We start from the raw sequence: 17766 nt of genomic DNA, 5'->3' as shown, positions 1-17766 counted from the left end.
TACCCAGAGGGAGGCACCTAAGCCAAAGGCTCTGCCCGGAACCAGCTGACGGTGCTGGAACCAGGATGGGGACCTATTCAAGCTTGTCTTCCTAGAGCCCCAATTAGCGGTGTTGGAGCAAAGGGTCAGCAGGGGGAGCAGAGTGTAGGCCGAAGCCTGCACTGGAGGCATTTGTAGGTCTGTTGTGTCTGCGTGGCGTTTGCAGGACACGTTGCTGGCTACACAGCAGGGGAACAGCTGGCGGTGCTGATCCCCACTGACACATTGGCGAGTGTTTTGCTCTGTGCAGCCAGCACTTCGGGGCACCAACTGGCGGTGTTAGAGCCCAGGCTCTGCAGGGGGAGCAGAGTGTAGGCTGAAGCCTAATTGAACCAATTTTAAAGGTAACCTTTAACCCCCCCTCAGGTGTTACAAAGTAGAAGAGCCACGCCTTATGCAGCAGTAGTGCTGCACAAGTCAAAGGTTGCTCTTTTAATTTTGTTCCTTGCACAAGCGGAATGAAACACGTACAACATTTTGGCCCTTATACAGTCAATCTGTCTTGGAGGCGGGAGTTCCCTTCGTAATGAGACGCAGCACAGCTGGCAAAAATACCACCTTGGCGCGGCCTCCTGAGCATCGCATTTTGCTGTGCAGGAGTCTGCGTTGTTGCGTTATCCCTTGGCCATGCGCTGCCAGTCTTCTGACATCATTTCATGTCGGCTGGTGCGGTTCGCGATGCCCATGAATCCCAGCCCCGCAGTGTCTTTACAGTGTCTCACACTGCGGGGCTGGGATTCATGGCCTGGCGCAGTACATATGTTCGCCTCTCGCTCGTGTCCTTACACCTGCTACAGACTGTGCGGCGTCAACTGATCCCTTATCGCATGCCACGGCCATGAAGCCGCACAGTCTGAAGAAGGCGGAAGGAGCTGAGTGACAGCCTGGCGAAGATATGCACTGCTCATGCCCGTCAATCACACCCTCGCAGTCAAAATAAATAAGACACCGAGGGGCGTTGTCGGGCAGGGCGGCCGCAGAGGCGCAGCCAGCCAAACAATGATGTCAGAAGACGGGCAGCGCTACCAAGGGGGTTGCAGCGTGTCATTACAAAGGAAAGTCACACCTCAGGGACGGTTTAATGGTCTCAGGGGACACATTTTAGACGTGTTACGTTCGGCGTGTGCAAGGAGAATAACTTAGTGAGCTACCTTGTACAAATGCAGCATTACTGCTGTACAAGGTGGCTGTTATACTTACAAACGCCTGGGGGGGGGGACAGGTTCCCTTCAATTTCAGTTCTTGTGTCCGCGTGGCTTTTGCAGGACACGATGCCGGCTACACAGCAGGGGAACAGCTGGCGTTGCTGAACCCCACTGACACATTGGCTGGTGTTTTACTCTGTGCAGCTAGCACTACCGGGCACCAACTGGCGGTGTTAGAGCCCAGGGTCAGCAGGAGGAGAGGGAGCAGAGTGTAGGCCGAAGCCTGCACTGGCGGCAGCTTTGTGTCTGCGTGGCTTTTGCAGGACACGTTGCCGGCTACACAGCAGGGGAACAGCTGGCGTTGCTGAACCCCACTGACACATTGGCTGGTGTTTTACTCTGTGCAGCTAGCAGTACTGGGCACCAACTGGCGGTGTTAGAGCCCAGGGTCAGCAGGAGGAGAGGGAGCAGAGTGTAGGCCGAAGCCTAATTGAACCAATTTTAAAGGTAAACTTTAACCCCCCCCTCAGGTGTTACAAACTAGAAGAGCCACACCTTGGGCAGCAGTAATGCTGCCCAAGTCAAAGGTTGCTCTTTTAATTTTGTTCCTTGCACACGCTGAGTGAAACACGTACCACATTTAGGCTCTTATACAGTAAAAACTGTCTTGGAGGAGGGAGTTCCCTTGGTATTTTTGCCAGCTGTGCTGCGTCTCATTACGAACTTGGTGCTTGGCGCGGCCTCCTGAGCATCGCATTTTGATGTACAGGAGTCTGCGCTGATGCGTTATCCCTTGGCCATGCGCTGTCCGTCTTCTGACATCATTTCATGTCGGCTGGTGCGGTTCGCGATACCCATGAATCCCAGCCCAGCAGTGTCTTTACATTGTTTCACACTGCGGAGCTGGGATTCATGGCCTTGCGCAGTACATATGTTCGCCTCTCACTCGTGTCCTTACACCTGCTACAGACTGTGCGGCGTCAGCTGATCCCTTATCGCATGCCACGGCCATGAAGCCGTACAGTCTGAAGAAGGCGGAAGGAGCTGAGTGACAGTCTGGCGAAGATATGCACTGCTCATGCCCGTCAATCACACCCTCGCAGTCAAAATAAATAAGACACCGAGGGGCGTTGTGTGGGGCAGGGCGGCCGCAGAGGCGCAGCCAGCCAAACAATGATGTCAGAAGAAGGGCTGCGCTACCAAGGGGGTCGCTGCGTGTCATTACAAAGGAAAGTTACACCTCAGGGACGTTTTAATGGTCTCGGGGGATACGTTTTAGACGTGTTTCGTTCCACGTGGGCAAGGAGAATAACTTAGTGAGCTACCTTGTACAAATGCAGCATTACTGCTGTACAAGGTGGCTGTTATACATAGAAACGCCTGGGGGGGGGGACAGGTTCCCTTCAATTTCAGTTCTTGTGTCTGCGTGGCTTTTGCAGGACACGATGCCGGCTACACAGCAGGGGAACAGCTGGCGTTGCTGAACCCCACTGACACATTGGCGAGGTGTTTGGCTCTGTGCAGCCAGCACTTCTGGGCCCCAACTGGCGGTGTTAGAGCCCAGGGTCAGCAGGAGGAGTAGAGGGAGCAGAGTGTAGGCCGAAGCCTGCACTGGAGGCAGCTTTGTGTCTGCGTAGCTTTTGCAGGACACTTTGCCAGCTACACAGCAGGGGAACAGCTGGCGGTGCTGAACCCCACTGACACATTGGCTGGTGTTTTGCTCTGTGCAGCTAGCACTTCCGGGCGCCATCTGGCAGTGTTAGAGCCCAGGGTCAGCAGGAAGAGCAGAGTGTAGGCCGAAGCCTGCACTGGAGCAAGTTGAAAGGGAACCTTTAACCCCCCCCTCCCCAAGGCGTTTGTAGCTGAAGGAGCCATCTTGTACAGCACTAATGCTGAAAAAGGTAAACTTAGCTCTTTTAATTATGGTCCTTGCAAACGCTGAACTTGACACTTATGAAATGTGTCCCCTCACACTGTTAAACCGTCCGGTAGGTGGAACTTTCATTTGTCATGTGACGCAGCACAGCCGTCATTCTTACCCCCTTGGCCCCGTGCGCCGCCTCCTCAGTGTTGTTGGAATCTGTCCCGGAGCCTGCGCTGTTATGTTAGCCCTTGGCCATGCACACATTTTGCTCTGCCCGTCTTGTGACATCATTTGGTGTCAGGCTGGCTGCGCCTGTGTGGCCGCGCTGGCCAAGATCCCGCCTCGCTGTGTCATCTAATGTAATCACTCTGCAGACCTGTGATCCATGGGCATGAGCAGTGCATATCCTCGCCTCTCACTCACCTCCCTACGGCTTCTTCAGACTGTGCGGCGTCACGGCCGTGGCATGCTATTAGGGATCAGCTGACGGCGCACGGTCTGAATAAGGCGTAGGGATGTGAGTTAGAGGCGGAGGTTAAGATATGCACTGCGCATGTCCATGGATCACAGGCCCGCAGTGGGATTAAATCAGAAGACACTACGAGGCGGGATCTCGTCCAGCGCGGCCGCACAGGCGCAGCCAGCCTGACACCAAATAATGTCAGAAGACGGGCAGCGCTAAGTGTGCCTGGCCAAGGGTTAACATAACAGCGCAGGCTCCGGGACAGATTCAAACAACGCTGAGGAGGCGGCGCACGGCGCCAAGGGGGTAAGAATGACGGCTGTGCTGCGTCACATGACAAATGAAAGTTCCACCTACCGGACGGTTTAACAGTGTGAGGGGACACATTTCATAAGTGTTAGGTTCAGCATGTGCAAGGAGCACCACGAAAAGAGGCACTTTTTCCTTTTGCATCATTACTGCTGCACAAGGTGTCTCCTTCAGTAACAAACGCCTGGGGGGGGGGGGTACAGGTTCCCTTAAATTTAAGTTGTTGTGCCTGCGTGGCGGTCGCATGACACGTTGCCGTATACACAGCAGGGGAGCAGCAGGCATTACTGAACCCCACTAACACATTGGCGAGGTGTTTGGCTCTGTGTGGACAACACTTCCAGGCAACAACTAGCGGTGTTGGAGCCCAGGGACAGAAGGAGGTGGAGGAGAGAGGAGGGATTGCCACACACAGCTGGGGAACAGCTGACGTTACTGAACCACAATAACATGGCAGCAAGTGTTGACTGTGCGGACAGCACTTCCAGGCACCAACTAGCGGTGTTGGAGCCCAGGGACAGCAGGAGGAGCAGAGGAACACAGTGTAGGCCGAAGCCTGATTGGAGAAAGTCGAAAGGGAACCTTTAACCCCCCCCTAAGGCGTTTGTAGCTGAAAGAGCCAGCTTGTGCAGCACAAAGGATGCAAAAGGAAAAGGTGGCTTTTTTCATTTATGCTTCTTGCAAACACAGAACTAAACACTTATAAAATGTGTCCCCTGATACCGTGAGACCGTCCCGGAGGTGGGACTTTCCTTCGTAATATGACGCAGCACAGCCGTCATTCCTACCCCCTTAGCGCCGTGCCCCGGCTCCTCAGCGTTGTTTAATTCCGTCCCGGAGCCTGCGCTGTTATGTTATCCCTTGGCCAGGCACACTTAGCGCTGCCCATCTTCTGACATCATTTGGTGTCAGTCTGGCTGCGCCTGTGCGTCCGCGCTGGCCGAGATCCCGCCTCGCAGTGTCGTCTAATGTAATCCCACCGCGGGCCTGGGATCCGTGGCCATGCGCAGTGCATATCCTCGCCTCTCGCTCCCCTCCCTCCGGCTTCTTCAGACTGTGCGGTGTCACGGTCGTGGCATGCTATTAGGGATCAGCTGACGGCGCACAGTCTGAAGAAGGCGAAGGGAGATGAGTGAGAGGCGGAGGTGAAGATATGCACTGCGCATGCCCATGGATCCCAGGCCCGCAGTGTGATTAAATCAGAAGACACTGCGAGGCGGGATCTCGGCCAGCGCGGACGCACAGGCGCAGTCAGGTTGACACCAAATGATGTCAGAAGAGGGGCAGCGCTAAGTGTGCCTGGCCAAGGGATAACATAACAGCGCAGGCTTCGGGACAGAATCAAGCAACACTGAGGAGCCGGCGCACGGCGCCAAGGGGGTAGGAATGACGGCTGTGCTGCGTCACATTACGAAGGAAAGTCCCACCTACGGGACCTCCTCACAAACTGTCCCCTGCCTACGCGTTTGTGAGGAACCACGTGGCGCTGACTGTCCAGAAGATGATGGAAATGCTGAATCCTCATCCTCCACCTCTTCCACAACATCATCCCTTAGCGCTTGCAGTGATTTTTCAAGCAGGCAGATAAGGGGGACAGTCATGCTGACTAGTGCATCATCTGCACTCGCCATCCGCGTGGAATAATCGAAGGGACGCAAAACCTGGCAGACGTCCTTCATAGTGGCCCACTCTGTGGTTGTGACGTCTGAACGGCGCAGAGTGCGACTTCTTTGCGCCTGATGCAGCTGGTACTCCATTACTGCTTGCTGCTGCTCACACAACCGCTCCAACATATGTAACGTGGAATTCCACCTGGTAGGTAGGTCACATATGATGCGATGTTCCGGAAGGCGGAATCGGCGCTGCAGAGCCGCAATGCGCGATTTTGCCGTGCTGGAACGCCGCAAGTGAGCACACTCTAGGCGGGCCTTGTGCAGCAGTGCATCAAGATCCGGATAGTCCCTCAAAAAACTCTGCACGACCAAATTGAGCACATGTGCCAGACATGGGATGTGAGTTAGGTTGCCGAGGCCCAGAGCTGCCACCAGATTTCGGCCATTATCACACAGTACCATGCCTGGCTGGAGATTCGCTGCCACAAACCACACATTGCTCTCCTGCTTGATGGCATTCCAGAGCTCCTGCGCTGTGTGGCTTCGATTCCCCAAAGAAATTAATTTCGAGACGGCCTGTTGACGTTTGGCCACGGCTGTGCTCATGTCGGTCGTAACAGGTAAACGTTCACGGGTCCATGTGGAGGTGGACTGTGACGGCTCCTGCAGCGACGATTCTGAGGAACTTGTGTAAGAGGAGTAGTCAATGCGTACAGACTGGATTCCTGCAATCCTTGGAGTGGGCAGGACACGTCCTGCGCCACTCGCACGATCTGTACCCGGCTCAACAACGTTAACCCAATGGGCAGTGAGGGAAAGGTATTGCCCCTGTCCATGTTGACTGGTCCACGCATCGGTGGTGAGGTGGACCTGGCTACTGACGGCGTTCAGTAGCGCGTGTTTTATGTGTCCCTCCACATGCTTGTGCAGGGCAGGGACGGTTTGCCTGCTGAAATAAAAGCGGCTGGGCACATTGTACTGTGGGACTGCCAATGACATCAAGTCACGGAAGCTGTCAGTCTCCACCAGCCTGAATGACAGCATTTCCAGTGAGAGAAGTTTGGCAATGCCTGCAGTCAGAGCCTGTGCTCGTGGGTGGTTTGACGAGAAAGGCCGCCTTTTCCCATGCCTGTACTACCGATGGCTGTAGACTGGCCTGGGAGTGTGAGGATAACTGGGAACATGGTGCTGCGGGTGGTATTACAGTGGGTCTCTGGACAACAGTGCCAGAGGTTCTTCCACGGCGATCCTGGGAGGAAGCCGAACCAGCTGCGTGTGAGCTGGAGGAAGAGGCAACACGAGCTGAAGAGGTGGTAGCTGCCGCTGTTGGTTGGCCTAGCTCTTCAGTGTGTTTCTGTAACTCCGCCGCGTGCCTGGTCCGCACATGTTTCCACATGTTGGAGGTATTGAGGTTGCTGACATTTCTCCCTCTTTTGACTTTGTGATGACACACCTTGCATTTGACATAGCAAATGTCATCTGCAACTGTGTCAAAAAAGGACCAGGCACTGCAAGTCTTGGGAGCGCCCTTTTTGGCTTTTGGAAGAGACATGCTCCTAACGGGTGCCAAAGCGGAGGCTGCAGGATCCGCAGTCTTCCCCCTCCCTCTCCCTCTTTGGCCCGTTCGGGGAATCTCTTCCTCAGAGCTGCTCCCACCACCTTCCTGTCCCTCACGCCACGATGGGTCAAGGACCTCATCATCTACACTACCCTCTGCCACCAACTGCTTCTCCTGGGTAGTCTCAGCAGCAGAGCACGCACCAGAAAGTGGCACCTGAGTGTCATCAGCGGATGCGGCCTGCGATGTGGTGACCGGAGGCACTGGCCCACCCGCCTCTTCAGACTCAGAGAGAAAAAGCTGTTGGGCATCACTGCACCCTGCCTCTTCTTCCATTTCTCCAATGCTGCTTGGCTGGCCCCCTGTTTCCAAGCCAAGAGATTCAGAGAACAGAAGTAGAGACGGCTCCTGTCCTGGGCTCTCTGTCTGCCTGGCCAATTTGGCAGGTGGTGAAGAGACAGATGGCTGCTCTCCAGTGCTCTGTGTCTGAGAGGATGTGGCACTAATTGAAGTCGATGCGTTAGCTGCCATCCATCCGACAACGGCTTCAATTTGTTCTTCACGTAGCATTGGTGTACGGCGCTCTACGACAAAGCTGCGCATGAAGGACTGTTCCCTGGTGAAACTGGGTGCTGATGAGTCACCGGTGCCCGCAGCAGGCACAGAATCCCCACGTCCTCTCCCTGCTCCGCGCCCACTTGCCTTACTCCCTGCCTTCTTCATCTTGGTTGACTGATAGATAAGCAGAAAAGTACTAACGGCTTTGTGTGCTTATTCCTGAACAGCTCCTAACAGGTATAAGAAACAATAATTTTCTAAAGTGTGGACTAGACTTTAATATGAGCTAATGTGGCCTACACAACTGTAAAGTGGTGTGTTTGGTGAACTTTATTATTTATTTATTTTTGGGGGGCTGAACTGACAACTGGGCGAGCTGCAGTCACACGGAGACCGTGCAGACAGCCGTAAACGGCGCTGCAAGGCCCCAAAAACCTCCTCTACGTTATCCTATGTAGTGTTTTTCCACAATTTAGCTGGATACGGGTGGAAAGACACTAATAGGAATTATTAGAAAAAATGTGCAGCAGCCTGCACTACTTAGAAAAAAGGAAATTGGATTTCACGGTATGACGCAGTGATTTACCCTGAGCTGGATACAACCGGCTATGGCTGCACACAGACTACAGGGCGAGCTGCAGTCACACGGAGACCGTGCAGACAGCCGTAAACGGCGCTGCAAGGCCCCAAAAACCTCCTCTACGTTATCCTATGTAGTGTTTTTCCACAATTTAGCTGGATACGGGTGGAAAGACACTAATAGGAATTATTAGAAAAAATGTGCAGCAGCCTGCACTACTTGAAAAAGAAAAAAAAAAAAATAGAACAGTATGAGGCAGTGAACCACCCTCCCTGAACTGAATACAACCAGCTATGGCCTATGGCTGCACACAGACTAGAGAGTGGGCTACACACACACACACACACACACACACACACACACACACACACACACACACACACGCACGCACACACACACACACACACACACACACACACACACACACACCTTGCAGATCGCTGTGAAAACAGCGCTGCAAGGCAAAAGCAAGGTGATTAGTAGGTGAACACAGCGGTTGCTAAATTAGCCTTGGAAAAGAACAATAAAGCAAATCTCAACTGGCCCTCAGTCAGCAAACAGTGTCCTGTCACTAACTGAATTCACAGCAGAGTGAGCGCAAAATGGCGCCAGCGACTTTTAAACTGCAGCATGACATCATTTCAGCAGCCAATCACAGCCTTGCCAGTAGTTTCATGCCCACCATGCTGAACAGGATGTGCCCACACTCAGAATCATTCCTCATTGGCTGAATTCATGCAGTTTGAATCCTGGGAACTTCCGATTCCGGTATTCGATACGCGGCAAGTATCGGAATTCCGATACCGCAAGTATCGGCCGATACCCGATACTTGCGGTATCGGAATGCTCAACACTAATTGTAACATATATTGTTAGCTTCCCTAAGCGGCTCTCCTTTGTTTTGGAGCTTAACTGTGTGCCCGAACAGTAGTTTTCCCCTACATATGGAGCATCGGTGTACTCCGAAATTAGACACTAAATTGGGTGGTCCATTATGTCTTTTTACTCTTGTGAAAAAGAAATATTTGAGGCTAAATAAACATTTTTTTGTTTTAAAATTTTATTAACTTTCACAGTCCAATGTTTTATAATTCTGTGAAGCTTCAGTGGTTCAAGATGATCAGCATACCTCTAGATAAATTCCTTGAGGGGTGTTGTTTTCATATGGGTTAACTTATGGGGGGTTTCTGCTATTTTGGCAGCTTGGGGACTCTTCAAATCGGACATGGTATCCAGTCTGTTCCAGCAAAATCTGCGCTCAAACTCTGTTCTCCTTCCTTTCCAAGCTTTCCAAGCTCTCGTTTCTATAGATATTTGTGTTGCACTTGTACAGCTCTTCCTGCTTGACCTGGCACACCTTCTGCTATACAATTAATACTGTTTTAAACACCTTTTTATTTGCCGATGTCATTACTTCTCGATTTTTTTTTTCTCCCATATTTATTCATAAGCGGTATATTGTGTAAAATTCAAGTTATAAATTTGGTATTATTATTATTTTTCATTTTTTATAGCATCATTTATTCCATGGCGCTTTACATGTGAAAAAAGGGGGCATACATAGACAAGTACAATAAACATGAGCAATACAAGGCACACACAGGTACAGAAGGAGAGAGGACAATGGTTGCGAGGGCTCAGTCTACAGGTATCACTGTTATATTATAGACCTGTACTATGAAACTACATCATCATTATTCATCCTATATGGAGAACTGGAAAAAAAGACCTAAGTAACAGAGTTGTATGTGCCACAAAGTGGTGGTGCTGACAAATACAATTCATCCTGCAATAAAGCAAGCCCTTATACAGCTACGTCTACAAAAAAGCTATGGCTCCTGAAATTTCTATTTTTTTTTCTCCTTTGAGGCCATATACTAAAGAGCAGTGTACTACTCTTAATTGATGTACAGTCGTCATAAAAAAGGGTGGCTCATCCCCACAGTCCAGAAAGCATATATCTGGAGACTGCATCTCGGTTGCAATATATCCTCTCTATGCAAGAGACTACTTACAAAACAGGTGATGTTTTTGCTTTTAGCAAGCAAACTGGGCATTTTCCCAACCTAACAAGGTGCATTAGGTACTGTATATAGTCGAGTATAAGCCGAGATTTTCAGCCCACTTTTTTGGGCTGAAATTGCCCCTCTCTGCTTATACTTGAGTCATACCGGGGGTCGGCAGGGGAGGGGGAGCGGGGGCTGTCTAAAAATACTCACATAGTCCAGGCGCGGTCCCTGCTTCCCCGGCGCCGGCAGCAGCAGCTTCAACTTCTTCCTGTTCTGAGCGGTCACATGGTCCCGCTCATTACAGTAAATGAATATTCGGCTCCACCTCCCATAGGGGTGGAGCCGCATATTCATTACTGTATTGAGCGATAACAGTGACCGCTCAGTATAGTTAGAAGCTGCGGCGTCGGGGAAGCAGGATCTACACAGCGGCAGGACCAGGTGACCGCTGTGCTGCGCGATAGTCACCTGCTCCTCGTTCCGGGCGCTGATCTGTCTCCAGCAGTGACGCTGAGGTAAGAGGGCGCGGTGACGTGGTCAGTGCGTGCCCTCTGCTGAACGTCAGTGCTGGAGACAGATCGGCACCGGAACGAGGAGCAGGTGACTATTGAAAGTGCCTGGGGCCTGAGCGACGGAGAGGTGAGTATGTGATTTATTTTTTTTATCGCAGCAAATGGGGCAAGTGTCTGTATGGAGCATCTATGGGGCCATAACATTCCTGCAGCACTATATGGGGCCATAACATTCCTGCAGCACTATATGGGGCCATAACATTCCTGCAGCACTATATGGGGTCCATAACGTTCCTGCAGCACTATATGGGGGCCATAACGTTCCTGCAGCACTATATGGGGCCATAACATTCCTGCAGCACTATATGGGGCCATAACGTTCCTGCAGCACTATATGGGGCCATAACGTTCCTGCAGCACTATATGGGGCCATAACGTTCCTGCAGCACTATATGGGGCCATAACGTTTCTGCAGCACTATATGGGGCCATAACGTTTCTGCAGCACTATATGGGGCCATAACGTTTCTGCAGCACTATATGGGGCCATAACGTTTCTGCAACACTATATAGGGGCATAATGTTTGTGCAGCACTATATGGGGCAAGTGTCTGTGTGGGGTCATAATTAACGTTTGTAGGGCACTACGGCATATGGGGCAAGTGTCTGTATGGAGCATCTTATAGGGCCATAACGTTTGTGCAGCACTATAAGGGGCAAATATCTTTATAGAGCATCTTATGGGGCCATAATCAGCATTTGTGCAGCATTATATTGGGCAAATGTGTCTATGGGGCCTTTATTAACCTTTATGCAGGATTATATGGGGCATATTTTAATATGGAACATCTTATGGGGCCATAATGAACAGTATGGAGCATTATATGGGGCTCCTGATTCAATATGGATATTCAAAGACACTTAACCTACTGATGTCTCAATTAATTTTACTTTTATTGGTATCTATTATTACTTTTGACATTTACCGGTAGCTGCTGCATTTTCCCCCCTAGGCTTATACTCGAGTCAATAAGTTTTCCCATTTTTTTGTGGCAAAATTAGGGGGGTCGGCTTATACTCGGGTCGGCTTATACTCGAGTATATACGGTACATATTTCTACAAGCCACCACCTATCACATAGGTGAAATACTTGTCACATGTTGTGCTCCTTTTTTTTTTAAGCATAATCATCTCAGGTGCAGAACATGTGGGTGCATATCATGTTGGGATTAGTGATGAGCGAACGAGCTCAGATAAGGTCTTATCTGAGCATGCTCAGGTGCTAACAGTGTCTTTGGCGTGCTCGAATACTATGTTCGAGTCGCCGTGGCTACACGTCTTACGGCTGTTAGACAGCTGCAACATATGGAGGGATTGCCTGTTTTAGACAATCCTTGCATGTGTTGCGGCTGTTGAACAACCGCGAGATGTGCAGCCGCAGTGACTCGAACATAGTATTCGAGTACGCCGAAGATACTCTGTTAGCACCTGAGTATGCTCAGATGAGACCTTATCCGAGCACATTCGCTCATCTCTAGTTAGGATATGTCCTCAATCATTAAAGGTGTTATTAGGGACTTTTACTTTTATTTGTTGCTATGGAGCCAAGAACCCAACAGGCAGGTAGTTGCTTACTAACTTTAGGGAATTGGCTGTCAATCAGCATGAAGTCTGCAGTGATGCGAAGAGAAGATGCTGCCCCGTCGACATGACGTCAGAGGAAGCCGCAGAGTCACCTACAGGATCGGTCCATGACCTCTTTTAGCAGGTAGAGATCAGCACCAGGCTGAACAGGCAGGGAGTTAGCAACTCCCTGCCTGTTAATCCATTACACAAAGATAACTCCGATAACCCCTTTAAATAATGAACCTATTTATACACCCCACAATCAATGTACCATGAAGCTAGGTGACATTTCAGTCCCGAAGACTTTTTTTTTTTTCTATGCTGTCTTGCAGTAATAAAGATTTGCTCTCTGGATCTCCATCAATGTCTAACTTAGATTAGAGCGTCCTCAGTGGTTGATACGTTTTAATGGCTAACTGAAAAGATGGTAACAAATTGCAAGCTTTCGAGAGTACTCAGCGTTTTTTCACCATTGATTAACATTAAGCGACGCATTGTGACGGATTGCCACACGTCGCACCCGTCGTGCGGCGGATGCGTCGTGCAGTGGCGGACCGTAGGGAGCAAAAAAGTTGCTTGCAACGTTTTTTGGTCCGTCGTAAACGTCTTTTCCGACCGCGCATGCTCGGCCGGAACTCCGCCCCCACCTCCCCGCACCTCACAATGGGGCAGCGGATGCGCTGGAAAAATGCATCCGCTGCCCCCGTTGTGCGGCGGAGACAACGCTAGCCCGACGCTAGTGTGAAAGTAGCCTTATACAACATCTGAAGAATCACATATTTATGCACAACACAGCAGAAATATAATGCAATGGATAAGAGAAGAGGTGAAGCAGAGCTATCATTATGGGAGAGTGATAAACAGTTGTCCATAAATATTGGAACAGTTCATAGATAAGGAGTGTGAATGTTTTATTGTCCTCTGATTGGGGTCTGGTTCTGTGTTGTTGATGCCCTTGCAAGGTCTATCTACTGGCTAACACGGTACCAAGATATATATCTTTCCTGTAACTTAGATTACGTACATGTACAAGCACACACTTTGTTCATGAATTTCATTGATTTTCTTTCTTTTTCTTTTTCAGGTTGGAAGCTTAGTCCAGTAGTTGGAGCGGTGTATGGACCTGAATTATACGCTGGTAAATCTCTGCTTCTATTCGTATGAAAGTGCAAAACCAGAAGAGACCATGCTTACGTTTTTCACATTTCTGCTAAATGTGTGATCAGCGAGGGGCCTGCTGCCTCAGCTGTATGATTGTATGTGTGGACTCACTATTTGGGGATCCTCTTAAATATAATCAGTGGGGGTCTCCGCTCTTAGAGTATTAACAATCTACCTGTGGATGGGTGTAAAATGTTTATGTAATGTTTAAATGCCAGACTTTGAAAGGAATGTCTACCTAGTAAAGTTATACTTCCCTAGATCTTTTATCTGTAATGGCCCTTAAATGGTGCTTAGCAGAATATTGGCATCATTTACAGGGGTTGTCCTATCTCTGAACGAAAAGAAGTCTGCAGTCGGCGACTGCAAACTGCCAAATAGTGAGCGTGTGCAGTGGGCACGCTGTCTCGATCACCATTCCCCCATATTCCAAGTGCGAGCGTGCTGCATGTTTGGCCTTTTTCACACTTCTGTCTTTCAGCTCCCGTCACAATCTGTCGATTTTCCTGCAAAAAAAAATCTGCTTTTTCTCATAGACTTGTATTAGTGACGGTTTGTGATGGATGGCCATCCGTTTCGTCCGTCGTGCACTGGATCCTGCGTAAAAAAAAAGTCCGTCGGGCAGAGAAAACGTTCAGAGAAACGTTTTTTCTGCACGTCGGAAAATCGCTCAGCAACGCATCCTGCGCTGCCCGACACTGGCTACAATAGTAGCCTATGGGCACAGGATGCGTCGCTGCCTGTGAAAAGCAGGAATCCAGCGACGGGTGCCGCCTTTTCAAACTGAGCATGCGTGGAAGAATTTCCTGACAGGGAAATTCTCTCTCGCTCGCTCTTTCCCTTTTTACTATTGATGCTGCCTATGCAGCATTAATAGTAACAAGATATAATGTTTAAAAAGATTTAAAAAAATTGTAATATTCTCACCTACCGGCGTTCCCACGCAGCGATGCTCCCGGCAGCTAGCGTTACTTCCTAGTAATAAATACATTGCGAAATCTCACGAGAAGTCCCGCGAGTCCGCGACTTCTCGTGAGATTTTGCAATGTATTACTAGGAACGCTAGCTGCCGGGAGCATCGCTGCGTGGGAATGCCGGTAGGTGAGAATACTGCAATTTTTGATTTTTTAACCTGGTTTTTGTTGTGTATGCGTTTTCGCAGCGGAAAACCGCTGCGAAGACGCATACACAACAGGTGCACATAGCCATAGAAAGACTGGCCCAGTGCACACGTTTTCCACAATCTGCACAGGATCCGTCATTTCAACATCTTGACGGATCCTGTGCAGATTTGGAAGACGGAAGTGGGAAAGAAGCCTTTGGTGCCATGAGCAGAATAGACTCCGCCGCCTTCTTTGACTTAAGAGAAGCATTCTGAGTCTAATCAGCATGTGACCCCAAGTATGCAAATTGTATAAATGAGGTAATTCACCTGCACAGGGAATGCTGGGAAACTGACGACATGTACTCTGCACTTTACCCATTCTGCAGTCACATGGTGACTGCAGTTTTATATTATGGGATTTGAAGCGCAAGTGGAGAATATGTACAAACAAAATGATAGATTTATAGCTATGCACTGCATCCTAAGCAGAGTCTACATAAAATAACGGCATACACCAAAAGTTACATCTAGTCTGTCTTGGTACTTTTTTCTTAGATGCACTCCTCACTAATTAAAAAAAAAAAAAAAAATTGATTTATATTCGAAATTTGTAGCTAATAAAGGATAATTGTTGCTTATTGTGTATGCAGTTCTTTGTCGTAGCCTTTATGGAAATTTTGCTCTTATAGCAAAGATCTGGTCTTCATGGGTGATTTTAAATAAAAACGTAAAGTTACTTAGAATTGAAGTTACAAGTAAATGGAATCTGTCAGCAGGTTTTTGCAATGTAATCTGTAGACCGCATGAGGTAAGGGTTAAAACACAGAATTCAGTGATGCCTCTTATCAAGCTTCCTTTTATTTACTTACAATGACTGCTTTGTCACCAGGAGCTTATCATTGCTGTGCATTCTAGTCTGCCTCCTTTTGTGATAATAGACATTGTATATACAGAGCCTGGTGTGGAAGGGGAGCAGCATTCTCAGCTCTGCTGCATTGCTAAATCTAAAAATCGTGTAGGAACGGTTAGCTAAACTACCGTATATACTAGAGTATATGTCGACCCGAGTATAAGCTGAGGCACCTAATTTTGCCACGAAAACCTGTGAAAACCTATTGACTTGAGTATAAGCCGGGTATGCAATGGCTTCCCATCCCTGTCCTTGTATGCAATGGCTCCCCTTCCCTGTCCTTGTATGCAGGCTCCCCATCCCCGTCCCTGTATGCATGGCTTCCCTTTCTCTGTATGAATGGCTCCTTATCCCCATCCTTGTATGCATGTCTCCTATAAGAAAAACAAAAACGCATCCTATACTTAACTACCCTGCGCGCCCTCGCTGCATCTCGTTCCGGTGCCAGCAGCTCTTCCGGCTGAGCGATCACGTGTCATCGCTCATTAGAGTCATGAATATTCACTCCATGCCTATTAGAGTGGAGAGAGGTGAGTATTAATTACCTTAATGAGCTGGGGACTCATGATCGCTGGGCCAGAAGAGCTGCTGGTGCCGGAATCGGATGCAGCGAGGGTGCGCAGGGAAGGTAAGTAGGATGTGTGCTGGAAGCCTGCGGCTGTAACTGTGCACGCTATAAGAGAAATGAATATTTACTGCCAGCTCAGTGAATATTCATTTCTCTTTAGCAGCGGGCACATTTAAGCCGCCGCCTCCTGCTCCTGTGAGCCGTTCTCTGCCGCTCCCCCTCCCCCATCGTCTTTCTGGGACAATGACTCGTGTATAAGCATTGGCGTTTTCATCACAAAAAAATGTGCTGAAAAACTTGGCTTATACACGAGTATAATACGGTAAGGGATACATCGTTGGATTCAACGTCTGTTTGCCTACACTACGCTTCTCTCTGATAAGGTAGCAAAAACCTGGTGACAAATTTTCTTGTAAATAGGTGGGGAAAAAGAAAATATAAGAAATACGTGGACAGAGCCCCAATATCATAGTGAAGGTCTAGCTTGTTTCCTTTAAAGGGTGCACAGTCAAAGTTCTAGCTGACAGCCATGAGGCCTGTACACTCAAACCAAAATAGTGCATTGCACAATAAGGGTATGTGTCCACGTTCAGGATTGCATCAGGATTTGGTCAGGATTTTTCATCAGTATTTGTAAGCCAAAACCAGGAGTGGAACAATCCTGGTTTTGGCTTACAAATACTGATGAAAAATCCTGACCAAATCCTGATGCAATCCTGAACGTGGACACATACCCTAACAGTTTATGCAAACCTTATACCGATTTCCAGTTCTCAAGGATCCTTTTGTGTCCAAAAATTAACATGCTTTTGTCATATGGATACCCCAGTCAGCATTTGACCTTAGGGCAGAGACTCCTTGTCTATAACTGAAGTACAGGAATATGTTTCCTAAACATCTTCACAGTTGAACACAGAAATGTGTGGCATAAATTAAGCAATATTGACAACTTTTAAAATTATAGTTATAGTGGTGTACTAAAAAGAGAGAAAAATACCATCTCGCCTTCTCCATGGATACCACACAAGGTAGCTTTATTCTTTGGGTCATTACACAACTACAGAGATACCACATTTATGTTGTGTTTTGCTGCTTGTATACAATATATATAATTTTATTGTTTATTTTATTTTTTTTTAAAGGAATTGTTTTGTATCTTTCGAGAGCTATAGTTTGATTTCTCCACTGATGTAGCTGTATTGGGCCCTTTTTTTGTCGGGCAAGATTACCTTTTCAGCTATGCCATTTTTCTTTACCAAGGGCATTTTGATCACTTTTTTTATTCCACTTTTTGTTTGGTGTATGTGTATGTATATATGTGTATATATATATATATATATATATATATATATATATATATATATATATATATATATATATATATATATATATATATATATATATATATATATATATATATATATTTTATTAGTTCTCACAGCGGGATCCTGATCGCTGCTGCGTGTCAAACACAACGATATCGCTATCCAGGACGCTGCAACGTCACGGATCGCTATCGTTATCGTTGTAAAGTAGACATTTGGTATTGCCAAGTCTGGAAAGACCTAATCTATGAAACAGTTACACTAGTTAAGCCTTTCAGTGAGCAATGAATAATAATAATAATATATATAATTATTATTATACCAAATGTCTACTTTTTTAACATAAATATACATATTTATTGGTATATTTTCTATTTATTTTTTTTTTTTTACAATTTTTAGAATTTATTTTTTAAACTTG

At 48.1% G+C, this 17766-nt stretch overlaps 1 protein-coding gene across 16 annotated transcripts in view; it reads left to right on the top strand.

The window, feature by feature from the left end:
- The window catches only part of RBFOX2 (RNA binding fox-1 homolog 2), a 641301-nt gene that overhangs the window by 454590 nt on the left and 168945 nt on the right, over positions 1–17766 (top strand). For all 16 annotated transcript variants that reach the window (XM_077276184.1, XM_077276185.1, XM_077276172.1 and 13 more), the window contains one exon: positions 13361–13414. In XM_077276184.1, the coding sequence (XP_077132299.1) occupies positions 13361–13414 (54 nt within the window). The remainder of the gene's footprint in view (positions 1–13360; positions 13415–17766) is intronic.

The sequence above is a fragment of the Ranitomeya variabilis genome, chromosome 8 (assembly GCF_051348905.1).
Source record: "Ranitomeya variabilis isolate aRanVar5 chromosome 8, aRanVar5.hap1, whole genome shotgun sequence".
Lineage (NCBI taxonomy): Eukaryota > Metazoa > Chordata > Amphibia > Anura > Dendrobatidae > Ranitomeya > Ranitomeya variabilis.
Note: the sequence above shows the minus strand (reverse complement) of the source record. Positions and strands in the feature narration are given on the sequence as shown.